Source organism: Panthera pardus, unplaced genomic scaffold (genome assembly GCF_024362965.1).
Source record: "Panthera pardus isolate Hobbes unplaced genomic scaffold, ASM2436296v1 HiC_scaffold_16, whole genome shotgun sequence".
NCBI lineage: Eukaryota > Metazoa > Chordata > Mammalia > Carnivora > Felidae > Panthera > Panthera pardus.
Window position 1 is genome coordinate 153,510,104 of NW_026526721.1, and position 17,372 is coordinate 153,527,475.

The window sequence follows — 17,372 nt, forward strand, 5'->3', positions numbered from 1 at the left end:
ACAGTCATCAATATGCATAAGTATCTTAACAAAGAAAGGTTTCTGTGCACAACAGGATAAAATATTTTGATGGTGTAAGACACCTATCAAAAATATTTTAATAGTCGAACAGATTAGAGGAGTTTAAGAAGCACTTTCCCTCAATACTTTCAAATCTCCAATTAAAACATTTATAGCTGATGTCTTTTATTTCAAAAATAAAGTGCTACGTCCTTCAACTAGTTCGCAATTTGCTACATCCCTCTTCAACTCTTTCACAATTTCCACCGCCATTTGGTCATCTTATACCATTCTGTTCTCTCTCTCTTTTTTTTTTTAACGTTTTATTTATTTTTGAGACAGAGAGACAGAGCATGAATGGGGGAGGGGCAGAGAGAGAGGAAGACGCAGAATCCCAAGCAGGCTCCAGGCTCTGAGCCATCAGCCCAGAGCCTGACGCGGGGCTCGAACTCACGGACCGCGAGATCATGACCTGAGCTGAAGTCGGCCGCTTAACTGACTGAGCCACCCAGGCGCCCCTATTCTCTCTTAAATGAGAGCACACCTTGCAAACCCCGTAAATGCAGTGCTAAGCATCCGGCTTCCAACATCTTTCAAGCATCTTGCCAACTCATGTTCTCAATTTTCTATGTGTTTGACAAATTCATTTTATTCTTCTCTGTGTCGGCTGTACTGTATCCATAAACAGAGGCGTGGAAGCTAACGTGGGAAACGCCTTGACTCTCCTTCAACCTAAGGCTATTCGTGAGCAACAACAAAATTAAGCAGAATACTCAAAGTCAGCAAAGGTCTCTGAGGCCTCTCCTCTTATTGGTGCCAACACCCTGGAAAACAAGTTATGTGCATTAAGACCCCTGACGGTATCTATCCACCTTGACAGAGCGATTGCATTTCTAAGAATGAGTCCAAAGAAATAGTAACAAATGAATACACAATTTCACTGTTCAAGACAGCAAAACGGTGGAAATCCATGGTGGTCTGATTAAGTAGCTTAATGTATCTCCACATGTGACACGTAGCTTTATAAGATGATATCCGAGGCTATTGACTAACGTAGAAAAGCGACGTATAGAAGGATATACTACACTCACATATATGTTGAAACCATACTATTTAAATAAGAATAACGATAGCAGCAGTTTTCTCCGGATGGCAGGGTAATGGGCAACTTTTACTGCTCATCTTTCATACATTTGTGATTATTATAATAAATAGCATCTCATCAACAAAATAATAAAAGCTATTGGTTTAGAAAGATAGGAAACCAAATCAGCAACCTACAAGTGGTTTGTATATAACCACTGGATTGTGAACAATTAAAATATTCTTATCTTTTGAATACTTTCTTTCACGCCCTGTATTATTTTATAATCTAAAATGGATACTTCGTTGTGGCATTTTGTCAAAAATCCCTCCTTTTTTAATGCTATGTCCTTGTTGATCTATATACACAGAGACTTGCATTTAATAATCATACTCTAATTGTAATAAGTAAGTGACAGTGTTCAATCTGAAGACCTTTTTGCCCCCTCTCTAAATGGAGAACCCAAATAATAACGGTAGAGGAAAAAAAAGATAAGAAGGATGAGTAAAAAAAGGAGAAATTATGAAATTGGAAAAAGAGAAAGAAATCATATGCCTGAAGACCTAGAATGCTGTCTTCTCTGTCTGTGAATTCAGCCATTTCTGAACAGTACTGTCCATGGTATTGGCAACAGTACCCCAGAGGCATACACATCAGACGGATATATTCAGCTAAAAAAACATGCATATTTCTGCAAGTTTACCTGTACATTGAGAATTTCCACAAATGAAAATTTTCTTTAAAAAGGGGCTAGGTTATCAGTGAACCTTTCATAGGTAGAGTGCGCCTTCCAAACACCCAATGACCAAAGCTCCACTCCCCCCAAAACACAATGCATGTGAATAATCCAATAACTTGATATAAAACGGACGTGAACTAGCATACGAAATTTAACGGAGCAATAGTTTCAACAATTACACTAAATTTTAAACAATTCCCACGTAAATGCTGATAAGCGGGGCTAACAAAGGTCTGGCGTTTTCAAAACACACATTGTTGTGTCTTTTCATCCCTACAGCTTACTAAGAGTGGGCTTTTTGCAAATTACAGTAAAACCTTGGTTTGCGAGCGTAGTTCTGGAAACAGGCTTGTAATCCAAAGCACTCGTATACCAAAGCGAATTTCAAGAACCGTTGGCCCAGTTGCGATCATGTGATGTTGAGCAATCACGTGCCACTCTTGCTGCACGACATCGCTCGTTTCTCAAGTTAAAATTTATTAGAAATGTGTGCTCGTCTTGCGGAACATTCAGAGAACAAGTTACTCGCAATCCGAGGTTTTACTGTACTTAACACGCCTAAGACAGAAGCCTGGTTTGCTTCGCTGGAAGAACGGAAAGTAACAATTCTTATCTTAAAGTGTTTGGGAGGGTCAAGCCCAATGCCAGGCACGGGTAAATCACTCCATAGATATAATCTATTATTACCATCGTTCGTACCTTTCTGGGGAGTCAAAACCTAAAGGCCTGCCAATGAATATTGAGGCAACATTTACATTAGTGTTCATTTTAATGAGGGTAAATCCAATCTGCACTATAATATTCAAATAATGGTTTGATTCATGAGTTCCAAATGAAGCAGTAACAATGGTCTGAAAGTAATGTTTTCTTTGCAAACTGCTGAATGTGATTATTGCTTCTTGGCATGAAAGGCTTTTTGCTTACAATGCTGTGTATAAAAACATTCCATTTAAGCTTATATGCAAATATAGTATTTTACTTGCTGAGAAGGTCCAGAGTGATCAGTGTGCTTTAACTGGTATGGAATGACTAAATATGCATTGTATGTGTAAAGAAATGCCGTTTTTTTGATTTTTTGGTTTTTGGTTTTTTCACTTTCCTGGTTTAAAGGGCAGGAGGGTGGGAAGTGAGCGCTGTGCTCTCCCGGAAATGCTGTGGGATCTAGACAGGCTGGGAGTTTGAAAGGAGTCCAGCTGCGGGGTAAAATGTATTAGGTATGCAACCACTTCTCCGGGCGGATTCCGATCTATTGCTTGAAAATTGGTACCGATAATTACAATCTAGCCTGTTAAGTATGCGCTTCAACGGAAACCAAACACCTTTGGCCAGTAAACTACAACCTGTCTTCCTACCATATGACCCATTCTATCTGTCCCAAAGCCACGACGACATGCTAATGACCTCTCCGCTATCAGAAAGGTTAAGATCCACAAGTCACAAGAACTACACCAAGAAGACCAGCTGGTCATTATACATTTCATCTTCAGGTACGACCCCAAACTTTTCCCAAGGCACCGATGCTCAAGTGCTGACAACCTTAATGACGGATCTTGATGCAAGGAAGGGAGAGAGCTCTGGAAGCAGGTCTAATTCTGCCGCCTACAGCAAAACCCTAGGTGGGAGCAACCAGGCCCCAGTAATAGTGCTCCCTCCAACCCGATCGCACATTTGAGATCACACTGTAGGTACTACGTGTGTGTATAGTGAACCCTTCTCCAACAGCCCCAACCTGCATGACACAGATCACACACACACACACACACACACACACACACACACACACACACACACAGAGTCCTGATCAAAATTACCTTGTTTCTTCAAACAAACAATAAACAGAAGATGGACATATTCTATAGCCTACACTTCTTTTGTTCAAAGCAGGCCACCGAATACCCGAGAGCTACTTTTCGCTCGGCACAGTCTAAGAACACGGAGCTGGGTTTTGTCTTACTTCTGCGCGTGCCAGGACAATTTTTAATCCGGGGTGTTCTGCGGTCCTGGAGTTTTGTTGGCATCACGGTTTTAACATCCACCTTAGTGTTACCATGGTTTCCTCGAGTTCTCTGTTCAACTTTAAACATAATTAAATGCGAATTAGGATTTTGTAAGGAAACCAAGTGATAAGGTTTGGTTTTCTTCTTGCTCTTTGTCATTTCAGAGTATTGATTCTGTGCACGTTAGTTCTTGTTTCCCTGACCTTAGGTGGAGGGTCATGGCTGTAGAGGCAGGCATCTTGGGTCTTCTGTGTATTGACTAAGTACGATCAAGACCCAAATCTCAGTTTTTGCTCCTGTAAAATGGTCTAGCTCTATCTACCTCGAATGTGGTAAGCTAAATAAACAAGCACTTAATTATCTAAAAAAAAAAAAAAAAATCACTCCATGGAAAAGCTCTTTAAAAAAACAGTTACATTAAAGATTCTAATATTATAGAAGGAGCATGCGTGTTTCATTTCTAAAATTAAGTGGTAGATTATCCATGCAACACTCAAAGGGCCATCCATCATTTCTGGTGGGGGAAAAGAACACAACAAACTTCTTTTCTCGCCTCAAGATCTATTTCTGAGACTTACCTATCTCATCTACAGGATACGTTCTCTGAGGTATTTGAGAATAATAACATGAGAAAATACAAATATTTGAGAGCAGTGATAGGGAGTTTGACCGATGTTAACAAATAAGTCTTACTTTGAGCCTGAGTATTGATTAAAGGACTAGGGTGTCAGTTCAGTAAATAAAGCATCATGGCTTTCCTAAGAGCAATGTGATTCTGAGTTAGGCTTCTGATCTTCGGCTTTTAGTCAGACGATTTCTATTCCTATAGAAAGTGCAGAGTAAATTTACCATGTTTAGAAGTAACAGGATACCAACCAACCACTCAGAGATTTCCAAGAGGCACTTAAAGAAACTGATGCCTGATCTTCTACAGAGGATTATTCGGCAAGCAGTGGCATCGGGACGTTGCTCCGTTTACTGACGGGTGCCATTCACGTGCCAGCCAAAAGGAAAACGAATAGAACACACGTGGGAGGAAAGCTTGGGGTTTTAGTGAGTCTGTTTGTTTTGGCATAAACATCCTGGATCACCTGCAGGGAGTGAAATGCCCAAGGGCCAAAACCCAGTAATTCCCACCTGAAACCATAGCCTCTTAAGACAACTGAACATAACAGGTGTCCCTTATGGCTCTGGCACTCCCTCTCTGTGTCTGCCACTGGGCATGTGGAAGGTCCCACAGTCCCGCCTCTCAGGGCAGGACTTATCCATCACTTCAGGGCTTCTTGACAAAGTCAAACGGGCTCAACCGTTGTCACCAAAGAGAAGCTTTATTTAGACAGAGAGTAAGTTTATGAGTCTTCTGATTTACCAAATAGCTAACTCAGGTCATTATCCTCTCTGGAACAAACAAACAGGCCAACTAGGGTCATCACTACCCGGGTCCACACTTCTCAGGAATCCAGGCATTGTATTTATCTTAAGACGTCACCCCAAAGCTCTGCCTCTGGGTCTCTATTCTTGTTTCATGGTTTCTGGGGCTGAGAACCACTCTCCTCCAATGGAGATGCCATTTCTGTCTTTGATCTGCACTCTGGAAATAGGGGATTTCAGGCAATGACAGTGGGTGGGTGCCAAAGTCAAAGGAAAAAAAAAATATTCGAGAGATGACAACCTTTTAACGTGACAATTATCTGGGACTGGTTCAGCAGTTACTCTGACATATGCAAAGATGTTCAGGTACACTTGAGACTCTCTGCCTATGCCTGATCTTGGCCCCTTGGAAAACACTAAGGCAAGAAGATGGTTTCAAGCCTCCAAATGATACAAGCTGAGCACACACCCTTTCTCTACGATGGAGAAAGACAGATGGCGGTGAAAAAAAAAATCATCTAACAAAAGAACCACGGGCTGCTTTGGGCTAACCACCTGGAAAAGTAAGCAAAAGACAAAGTGGAGACAAGAAAGGCAGATACAGAGAAGGTGGAAGCTTCTCATACAAAAATAGACTCAGGTACGCGTAGCATTCAAATAGTTTCCACAAAATCGTTGCTCATAGTTTTAGTCTCCATCCCAAGTGCGTATCTTTAGAACGCAACACCCTAGAGAGTAAATATGCGTTGTAAACATCACTTTTCATACCAGAATAACACCGACCCTGCCCGGATTTCCAACGGGCTCATTTGGTGCCACCACCAAATCTGGGAGTTGACCAAGAATCCCAACGGAAGAAAATATGAAAGGGCCACAGAGTATAACGTATTTCAGGCAACCCACAGGGGAAAGAGGAATAAACCAAAGGTGGCAGAACATAACAGGGTGAATCTCAGCTCAAAAATGTCGTTATTCCAACAAAAAGGCAGTAATTCTCATGAGAGGCATCCCCAGCTCTTCAGACCCCATCTGCGGACGGACAGGTGTGCTGGGAGGCTCCAGGTTACATATCACCTGCTCTTACCCTGGCCAAGTCAGAGAACCAACAAGGTTGCTGTGCTGTGAGAGTCAGGTGACTTCCCTTTGTTAATTCTCGAAAGCACCCAAGTTTGCTCAGAGGAAGGCACCTCCCCGGAATGTCTCCCACGTGAGCATGGCTGTCATTTCCTACTCTCTCTGGACTACTCTAATTTCCAACCCTAACCCCATGCTCCTGTGGCTACGGCATGAAACCATGGATTTGAACAATCGGGTTGCCTACAGCAGTTTTGTAATGCAATAGACAGCTTTATCTCCTACGCTGATGTCGTTGATGAATGTAGCTTTTTCCGTTCTTAGGGGGGGAAAAGAAAGATGGAAACGGAATAAAACAAGGTTGAAATTGAATCACTATCACCCCCTGCCAAACATTGCATCTTGTTAGTAGTGATAACCACAGAAAAGGTAGCAAGAAGTATCAAACTGTGGGGAATGATTTTATTTGCTGATTACCACTGAGTTCATTTTCGAAGATCTCTCCCCATCCCCCCACCCCCACCCCTGGGCCCATTCCTTGTATCTTATCAGACAACAAGAGACTTAGATGGCATTTCCAACCAATCCAAGGAATCTTCTTGGGGATTCTGCTCAAGACGTTCTGGGTGGTTTTGCTCTAAGAGAGTTAGGTTATTTAAGAACATTGTTCTTGGCATGTAACAAACCGACTTGGATCCCAGCCATGCTAATCACTGCTTCTCTGTTGGTCCAAAATTGAACCTGAGTCTGTGCCTCATTTTCTGCTTCTGTAAAATAAGGCTCTAATTACCTAGGTTGTAAATATGATTTCAAGATTAAATGAAACAATATACAGGAAATGAGAGGTAAAGTACCCCATGCAATGAATAAGAAGTAGACAATCCTACTCTATCACTTCAGTAACTGAAAAGTTAGTCCTCAGAGAAATGTTTTCCATCATGAAGGACAGGTATATTTCCTCTCAGGACATTAGAGAAAATACCAGAGGCGAGGAAGTACGTACGCACACGTACATACAATCCTCACAGGGTCTTATCCCGACTTAAATGCTTTGAGCCTCACGTGAAAGTATTCTCTGTCTGTGCAAACCTTAATACTCTCAAGTCACACCGTACAATGACCCGAACTGCTTACACTCTAGAAGCGCGAGCATTCTGGGAGATGAATCCCAGCCATGATGTGGCTGAGCGACATCCACGTCAGAGGATCAGTGTCGGTGAGATAGAAACATCAAAACTTGCACGGAAACGTGCTTTCTCACTGTCAGCCCTACAGTCCATTTTTGTCCCCTCCGTCCACATTTCTCTGCATTTTTCCCAAGCTACGGTGCCATTTAAGATACGCACCTTCACGGACTTGCACTGAACTGGCACAGAACCGCGTACTCCGAAAAGGCATCCCTCAAACACAAAACCCACGAGGAGCCACCTGAGGAATTTCCACCTTGGCCTCCTTCCCGCCGGTACTTGGAAACGTCTCCATCCAACAATACGCCTATTAAAATACGTTTCTATGACTGTGGTCCCCATGACCATCGCATACCAATTGCCCTGACGGCACAACTCTTGAAATTTTCCGAGAACCCAAGAAAACCAAGACGCCTACGACTTACACGGCAAGTTCTGATTAGAACGGCCCATTTCAGACTTCAACTCCAAGAGAACATGGGAACAAACTTTTAAAATCAAACATACAACTTTCTACGGAACAACATTTCTGCTTTGTTAAAGATGCCGACGGCGCTTCAGGTCCTGAGGATGGGACTTGCTCCTCTTTGAAAGATGACCTTTAATTCACCCACTTCTCTTGTCCGAAAAGGCCCCGCCCATATCCCCAGACAAGAGCCCTTCAAATAGAGGATGGTCAGGAGGGTGGCTGGACTAGAACAGCAGGACTTGACAGCTCCACACCGGACACTGGTAAGGTCAATTCTTCTGGAAATACCTTAAGAGTCCATGATCTACGGTCATTTGTCTTTTTGTTTAGGCATGGTGTGAGTCACAGAGAGGGGCTAGGGGGTGTGCATAAGAACAGGCATTCCGCTGTGGCAACCACACTTGAAACATGCTCCTTTCACTCTTCCTGAAGGCATCAACACCTGGGGTCTATTTAAAATTGGCCAGTTTTGAAAACATACACACGCACATGCACACACGCACACACACACGTATGAAAACCAGTGTTCTCCAGGAAGTGAAGAAGTCTAAGAGCGTGATAATATGATACTTACTAGCCAGAAAATAGAAGTCTGAAAGGACAAATGACATACTCTAGTGATACTTGGAAACTTGTAAGAATCCCAAGGGTTCAGACCGGAGCTGCCCAATGGGCCTTCCTGAAATCACGGAAATACTCTCTATAGGTTCTGTCTCATACGTGCACTTGAAATGGGGCTAGCTTGGCCGAGGACCTGAACTTTGAAGCTTAAATCTTATCTAAATTTGATTCATTTCAATCAAAACGTAAATAGCTCTATGTCGCTCCTGGCTACCACACTGGACATACAGCAAGTTCAGAGCCATCACTCAACATTCACCAAGAGTCTTTACACAGTGCCAATTTTCTCAAAAACCACTCTACCTAGAAACAGGTCTCAAACACGTGCGCTAATGTTCATGACCATGCGATTGCAAAGATCAATGCGAATTATAAATAAATGCACTCGCTTTACTGGTTGAACCTGTGTCGGACGCTATACTTGACCTATGGGCATTTCCATGTCTGCTATGGTCTACGGAGAGAGAGGAGGAAAAAGAAAAAGAAAACCATCCACCGCTGGCCTGTTTTGCGATCAATGTGTCTCTGCACTTACAGCACCCGAGAGTCGTAAGAAACGCCAGAATGGAGACTGAAAACAGCAACAGCGAGGAATTCTCCATGGGGAGGGGACCCATGAAGAATGAAAGGGCAGTGGCCTTTCATTCCTATGACGGTTGAAGATCAGAGGTCCACGCGCCAGCAATCAGATAAAGCGGAAAGCGGGTAAGTTTCAAAATGTATTTTGCCAGTATGGAGCGCAACCTCAGGGCCCAATAACTCCGAAGCTTCGAGGGCTCTTAAACATCATTTGCTTGAAACTGGCCTGCAAATAAAAAAGCAGCCGAAGCCCAGAGAGGCGCGGTGCTCGGTGTCCCTGAGACAACAGCCCAGGTCCATCCCAGAGCTCTCAATTTGTGTTTTCTCCACCATGGCCCGCACTCTCGTTCTGCTGAACACGGACCGACCGAGCGCCGCGAACAGAAAGGGCCTCATCTGCAGCCATACTTGCCCAGCCTCTCTGGTGAGCAGAAAACACAGTGTTTGAACCACCCTGCTCTACCCAACACAGAGGCTCCCTCCACTAACACGGCACTCCTAAAAACCACGCCATGGACACAACTCACCAAGCGCACTGTGGAAAATAAATGATAATACACAGACGCCTTCGGAGAATGTGTCGCAGAGGGACGGTTTTTCAGTTTAACGTGGATTTTGCTAGAGAAGTGGCTTTGACACAGACATCACTTTAAGACAGCCAGATCCACATTTCCAAAGCCAACGGCTACGCATGCTGTGCTTTGCGTGACTCAACGGGCCCATGGAAAGACAGGAAGACAGAGGCAAACCATCACGTTAAGGAGCAAAAACAAAGAAACATCTTCCTTTCAGATCTGGAGCTTAGCTATGGAGCTCAAAATTCACCTTCTTCAGGTGAAAAACAAACAAAAAAAGGAGGCGGCAGATTGTAACGGATTTGTTTCAAGTCCCACAGCCAGTAAGTAAAAGAATTGAGTCCTGGGGGTGGGATTTCTGTCTCTGGGTTCAGGGCTTTTGGTCTCGCTAAAAACTACGGCAAGACAGAGGTCTACAAACCAGAAAGAGGAAGAAAAGAACAGCTATCCTGGATGCGTCACTGTGGTTTTAAAAGGTCTGTTGCTTTCAATTTGAGTTATATTTTGACATAAAATGTTCCATGCTCTTTTGATGTAATCACATGGCGTATGTTTTTTAAATGGTTTTATTCATTTATGTATGTATGTATGCGTGTATGTACGTAGGTATTTATTTTGCGGGAAAGAGGCAGAGAGAGGGGGAGGGAGAGAGAATCGCAAGCAGGCTCTGCACTATCGGCACAGAAGCTGACGTGGGACTCGATCTCACGCTTTGTGAGCCCATAACCTGAGCCGACATCGAGAGTCAGGTGCTCGCTCAACCGCCTGAGCCACCCACGCGCCCCCTCACGGGGAGTACCGAGAGAAGAGAGAAAATTTTGTTTCAGGAGCTCTACAAAAGTTCTGGGGATAATTCCACTTTCTTGCCCGAACTGTATCACCTTTCCTGGTCCTCAAATAACCTTCTGCAGATAAATGCCACACGGTGCTGATAAGTGCAAGCGATAAATAACGCCGCACAGTTGAAATGTCACGTACATCGTATACCGCGCTCTTATAAACGAAGCCGTACGAGCAAAAAGGAAACGCTAAATAAATACAGTGATGGGCTTACATTCTTGTGTTGCTGGTCTTGTTGATGATAACAGATTTCCCTGTTTGATCCACGTTGTGATCCAGCCCAAAGTAAGCGGCCACGCGGTGCACAAGCATCCTCTGGTAGGATGACATCTGAGGGAACTTTTTATAATGATTACTGGAAAGGAATACAGGACAGAGTGGGATCAGCACTGGCGCTTCCGGCCTGTAGTACGTTTCACAGGTACACACACAAAACCAGCCCTTTCCCGTCCAAACCGCTAAGCTTAGTTCATCGTCGGCAACATTTCGGGTGCTCGTTTCTGGACACTTTGCCGCTGATGATGTACCTATCGGTTAAGCTACAAGAAGTGTCTTTGTTTCATAGCTGCACGTTTCTCTCAGCAAAGAGAACCTAACGTCCGTTGGAAAGTATTCTCTTCTAGTCCGTGATCCCCGATCGGCACAGCCAGGCCCAGGACAAATGATATGACATACTATGTGACAGCAGATGCCTATCTGGAGATGCGTCATTACACGGTTTACACAGAAAACAGCGCAATTATGCCCAGGCATCACTGACTGCAGCCAGCTGGAGCCCATTAAAAAACTATAATAAAAATGAAAAGGGTTGCCTCTTGTCACAGCTACTCTATGCTAATCAGCGGCCCCGTTTATAGCCATTTTGTCAGGAACTTAACAAGCAGAAACACACATGGTCCAAGCAACAATCCCCATCAATATACAGCTTCTAATCCTAACAGCATCCCCACTCACCAAGTCGGCAAACATATTAAGTAATGTTTTATCTATCCCTCAGTCTTTCCAGAACGCATCATTAAACCCAAAGCCCAAACCAAGACCCCGTCGTAGAAATTAACCCGCCTTGCAATGGAACATACTTGTTGTCACCAATGAAATCAATAATCTCCTGCTCCATTTTCAAGAGTATCATCCTGTCCCTGCAAAATAAATGTTAAAAATGAGAAGGTCGGACGGACTGGCCATTCCCAAAGACCAAACAAGTTCATTTGCGTGTATGACAGAGATGGCTTGAAGGTACGTGACTCCACATCTTTAACGCTTCTCTGGAACGTGCTGCCCACATACATATGATTTCATTCCACTGGAGATGATTTCTCCTTGTAACGTTGAAGCTTCTGTGGTTTTTATGTTACTGGAGACATATGAGGAATTAAGCCCATAAAACAGATCAGACACATTGTAGATTTTAAATTCATAGGAAACGGGACCAGAGCAAAGCCCAAGTAGAGAGTTCTATAACTGCAGTGGAACACAATTTGGCTTATTTGACATTGACTCTTGTTCTCTGTCCTTTCCCCCTTAATCCGTATCTCTTTGTGACCAGGAAAGCAGAACCCGTAAACTATAACGTATTCACTGGAGAGCTACCCAGGACTCAAGAGTTATCTATAAGCATCGTATGGAAAGCAATTTGACGATAAATTTCATATATTTTTTTTTTAAAAAAAAGAGTATCTATAAGGAGTAAACATGCAAACTATTCGCAGAAAAGAAAATATAAAAGAACGCTTAAGACTTTAGAAAAGGTGCCTGCATTTTACAACTCCGTAAAGTGTTTGCCCTAACCACTTTCCGATAGTCCACTCGACTCTTCTAAAAATAAGAGGCTTATTTAATAATTTACCTGGAATTATTCTTTAATGTGTTAATCAGAAACTCATGCAAGTCTATGCCAGTAGAATCCGTGTATTCTTGGCTGCAATCTGAAACAAACAGCAGGATGGAGTTGTCAGGAATGCGGATGGGGAAAAGGGGGTAGCAATGTTTCCCTCTTGCTTGGGTACATTTTAGGTGAAGCCACTGGCGTGAACGGGACGTGTTTCGAAACTAGCAAACCGGCAGGGTAACACCAGAATGAAAGTCAGATTCGCGACAGAGGAACCCAGCAGATCCCGAGTATGGAAAGATTCAGCTGTCACAGGATGGGGCGTGGGCACGGTCAGGTAGGAGGTGGGTGGGGTGAAATGTCACGTGTTCCTTCCCTGCTGTACATCAGCGAGGCCCCTCCACGTGACAGACCCACAGACAGAACTCTGAAGAGTTTGGGATTCCAGGAAATCCCTTTTCTCTTAACCCCGAGAAGGCAAAAAATATAAGTTCTGTGGCAAGGCTGTCTAAATATCAATCAGTGCAAAACACAGGAGGGCACTAAATAATCTCCAAGTCTTTCAACTCTTCTGATGCTGGCTAAAGCTCAATTTCTAAAGCCATTTAGGAACCTGTAGTTCTTTACTCTTGTTACACCTCGGGTTTTAGATCTTCCATAACAGAGGCCATCGGTAGAAGCAGATACATGGTTACAGAGCATAAAAGTCGCAGATGCCCTATTCTGCCTCAGTTACTTAAAAAAGAAAAAAAGAAAAGGAAAGCAAAAGTCTACCGCAAAGCTATGTACTCATGGTATTCTTCATTTCAACCTAACTTAGTTTTGTCTTACTTTGCGTTTGCTTTTTTTGTTGTTGTGGTACTTTTGTAACAATCAGACAAGTCTGGAAGACGGGTTCGGGGATTTAGAAGGCAAAGCGCTGTTTGTTCTTGGAAAAACTTTATTGAAGGAGAAGCGTGTATTTTTCAGGTGAGACATTATGTGGCAGTATATGGGTGGCCAGAGGCCAAACCCATTTGTGCCAAATACAACGTTACTCACGTATGCCATCGACACTGATGGATACATCTGTGCTTTGGGGACACTATCACTCATTGGCTGTGAATTGCTAATCCACTGTCTGTCTTTTAAGATAAATAGGGAAGTGCAGCTCTAAAACTAGGTATCATTACTGCTCCTCAGCCCTTAACTGGACCAATAAACCTGAATTAAGAGATTTATGCTCACTCCTGTGCACCAAGTTACCACTGAAAATAGAAGACCCAAATGAAAATCCCAAGAAATAAAGGATCCTAAAAATAACCTTTCTGGCTCCACAAATGACACTGCAAACAGAAAGAAAATAGAGTTCACACCTTTTACACACACACACACACGTACACACACAGAAAAGTATAGGCAGAGTTTGGTGCAGGTAGATGTGTGTGTAAACCTAGGATGTGCTCGGTGACTACTGATCTGTCCAAATTCGGTAAGTTAAGGAAACATGTTCACATTCACCTTTTGATAACATTCTGATCTTGGGCTTTTCAGAGGTTTTATCTTTGTTTTTATCCTTTTCTTTTTCTCTTTCTGAGTCATCTTTCCTAGATTTATCATCCTCTTGCAGGCTGGGAAAACTGGAAAGCTGTAAATGAATTGATTCCTGTTGAGGAAAAAATATAATAATTTAGGGCCAGATTTAAGAATCTCTGTCTGGTTTCCATTTTGCAAAGAGGTTATTAAATACAGGAAAATGAAAGCCAGGAGCAGGTTTTTTTTTTTCTTTTCTTAAATGGTAAAAAATTAAACCTGTCAGAAAAATAATTGCCCTTTAAGGTGAATTAAACTTCAGAAGTCAATGGGAGTTCATGAGAAACATCTCGTACTAGAACTTGGCCTCATGAATATTCACATTAAGCAAGTCACTTTCTCCTAGATCATACCTCTTATTTTCCCTACAGATTTATTTTTGAACACTTAGGAACCATTTCCTTATCAGTAAGCTTGCATCACAGCCACTGTCATGTCTCAAAAAAAAAAAAAAAAAAAAAAAGGAGCCTTCCGAGTTCTTTTCTATAATCCCTTATAAGGAGAAATCTGCACAAAGACAGACAGACAGATATTACGAATCATAATTACAGATGGAAAAGACATAAAGGCCTTAATAGCCGATTTACACTGAAAAGTCTGTCTTAGAACCACAAAACAAGGATATCTACTACTGAGAAAAACCAAGCTGTCTAAATGCAGGAATCCTGGGCACGGATTCTTATCACACACTGGGTACAAACTCCATTGATAAGTCACCATAATACATGGCTACAATAAGCATTGCCTTTTAGAAAAGGTAGGAGGTACAACTATCTTGTCCATCAACTTAGTATTTTAATTTTGCATCAGTCAATCCTTTCCAAAATGGAAAATTCTCTTGAACCAGTGCTTTGGTATACAACTGACTGTTTACAGTATTGGAGCTGGATTCACTTTTATATTTATTTCGTTTGCACTGGAAACAGCTCATTTTGTTTTAACTCAGGCAGCAGCCATTTGGCTGATAGTATGTTCACCGTTTTGAAGAAGAATGAGCCAAATTAGATCGCTCAGTTTTACGACAAGCCCAAGCGATGATTAAAACTATGACAAATCAACCCACATTAAGCCCACTTTTGCTTATGTAAGAGATCATTTGATGGGAAAGGTTTTTCTCCTACCGTGACATTCAAATTTATGACGTTAAGAAAATATATCCCCAATGACTAACAGTGTTCCTCACTAAAAACTAAACTGATGCTCCTATTCACGTGACCAGATCGAGGCCTGCACACCCTCAAATTATGGCCGACCTAGGATTCTTAGGGTTCTTGGTAAACCTGGCTGATCTAAGAAGCACACGTAACACAAGGCCTCCCACACCAAGCTCGTTTTTTAGGAGGGGTTACCTTGTGAACTCCTGGCTGGAAGAAAAAGACACCGTGGTTGGAAAGACATAGGATAGATGAAATCAAACACGTTCTCGTGACAGATATTTATCGTAGCCAGATTTCCTGACATCCACGTGTTTCCCTTGGGGTGCACTTACACAACATACGTAAAACAGAGTGTGACTTGATCATAGGTTCTTTGTCATGTGGTTTGGGACAGAAATGTCTTAGTCTGCAAAGGTTCAGGCAGATTTTAAGGTCTTGATTTGCTTCTACTGGCTAAGGGAACAGCTGGAACGTTTCTGCTTCAAGGGAATACAGTCGGGGGCGGGGAAGGATCCGTTCAATAGTTGATCAGGAGGGGAAACTGAGGGCACCAGGCCATGGGAGTGGTCTCCTTGCTTCTCCAAAACCGATTGCATCCCCCGCCTCTGTCGTAGTTTGCAGCTACGATCAGAGAGGGTTGGAAGCATACACACAAGAGCAGAGGCTAAAAAGCAGCCTCCACCAAAAAAAAAAAAGAAAAATGTGCAAACTCACGTCACGTGGGGACAAACACTATTCTCGGGAAAATACCTCGCTTTTCTAGGCATCGGCATACATTATGGTGTTGAAAGAACACACAAAAGTGGTATAGAGTTGGTAAAAAACAATCTGTTATTTTTTAATATTTTTATTGATATGCTCAATAATAAAATACAGGTATTAATTGATACATCGGTACAGGATAAGTTTATATCCAACAACAGTAAAAGAACGATTCAAGTCGCAGTAATACACTGGTAGGTAAATCGTAGAACATTTGGAAAGCAAAGCTCCTTTAACTGAAGGACAGACTGAACCGTCAGCTATGGGTCTGAGATCAAGTAATACAGGTAGCAAGAGTTTTTCCCCAAAATGAAGGCAGTTTTCCAAGTACTGTGAATATACAAATATTAGGGAAGCAATACAATCCATATAAATGTATACTTCTGCCAGGGTTCTCTGGGATTCAGTTCCCACGTTTTGTAAGTGCCGGTGGTACCTAATGAAGGCATCGCACAAAAGCTCAAAGGTCTGCTTCTTTACTCCCTAAAAAGTAACGTGCCCACTCACTCACACGCGTGGTCTGGGTATTTCCTATTGGCCGTCTGCTCCCGCCTCCCCTCAGCTAGCCCCAAGAGGGGTGCGCAAGCTCTAAACCTCTCCTACAAAGCTAGTCTTGGCCACTGAGCTTGAAACCAGCGGGAACAGAGCACCCTTTGCCTCTTAATTCTCTGCACCAATCGTATGGAGAAACCAGACTCAGGTCCAGGACGGGCACTACAGTACAGATGATCTCTTTAAAAATTTCCTCCTGGTACCTCGTCAAATGGGACGAAGAGCAGATTAAGCCTATAAAGGCTGTCCTCCTCTGTCGGGTGTTAGGAGTGGGGGACAACCGGGGGCATGACTTCTCCCAGAGTCTGTCGTTTTGCAGAGTTAACATATGTCGTGTGTGGTACATTACAAGCCGTCGATCAACATTTAATAATACAAGCCGGGATATTCGCATTATTTCCCCTTTTCAATCTCCATGAAAAAATAGAAGCACGTGTAAAATGCTGAAGGAAAGCCACACACTTCTCAGAGCCCAGGTAAAATAAAGCTTGTGTATGAAACATAGTGATGGCTAGAGAAAGACAGCCTGTCTATGCTTTACGACATGAGTGGCATATTAAGAAAACGAAGCTAGGGGGAAAAAAATACTCTTAGGACAAAATCTATAAGGTATTTATTTTTGGTCCTTTTAAAGAAAGTGCTCTCAATGCTCTCTGCATCCACGAGGAGAATTTAGAGTATTTCAATTAAAGTAAAAAGAGGAAAGCCAACAAGAGCAAACAAAAACAATGATATCTTAATCAATTTTCTCTCCCCTGGGCTCAGATGAATCCTTTTACTTTTGTCTGGACTTCTCTCAGCCTCTGAAAAAGCAAGGAACATTTCGGCAGCTAGACTATTTTTTATAAAAGCTGATACGATGCCTAAAAGGCAAACAAAAATAAATACGATATGAAGTTCCCGTTTTGTCACGGGAGGGTTTCGTCAGAATGTGAATTTTCCGACCCCAATAGTCTCGCTGTAAG

General features: G+C 42.7%; 1 protein-coding gene across 26 annotated transcripts in view; it reads right to left on the minus strand.

The window, feature by feature from the left end:
* ARPP21 (cAMP regulated phosphoprotein 21) overlaps positions 1 to 17,372 on the minus strand; it is a 156,319-nt gene that overhangs the window by 93,164 nt on the left and 45,783 nt on the right. For 25 of the 26 annotated variants that reach the window (XM_053904049.1, XM_053904070.1, XM_053904064.1 and 22 more), the window contains 4 exons: positions 13,865 to 14,009; positions 12,383 to 12,461; positions 11,616 to 11,675; positions 10,751 to 10,891 (listed from right to left, as the gene is read on the minus strand). In XM_053904049.1, the coding sequence (XP_053760024.1) occupies positions 10,751 to 10,891; positions 11,616 to 11,675; positions 12,383 to 12,461; positions 13,865 to 14,009 (425 nt within the window). The remainder of the gene's footprint in view (positions 1 to 10,750; positions 10,892 to 11,615; positions 11,676 to 12,382; positions 12,462 to 13,864; positions 14,010 to 17,372) is intronic. The other variant, XM_053904073.1, reaches the window with a different exon arrangement.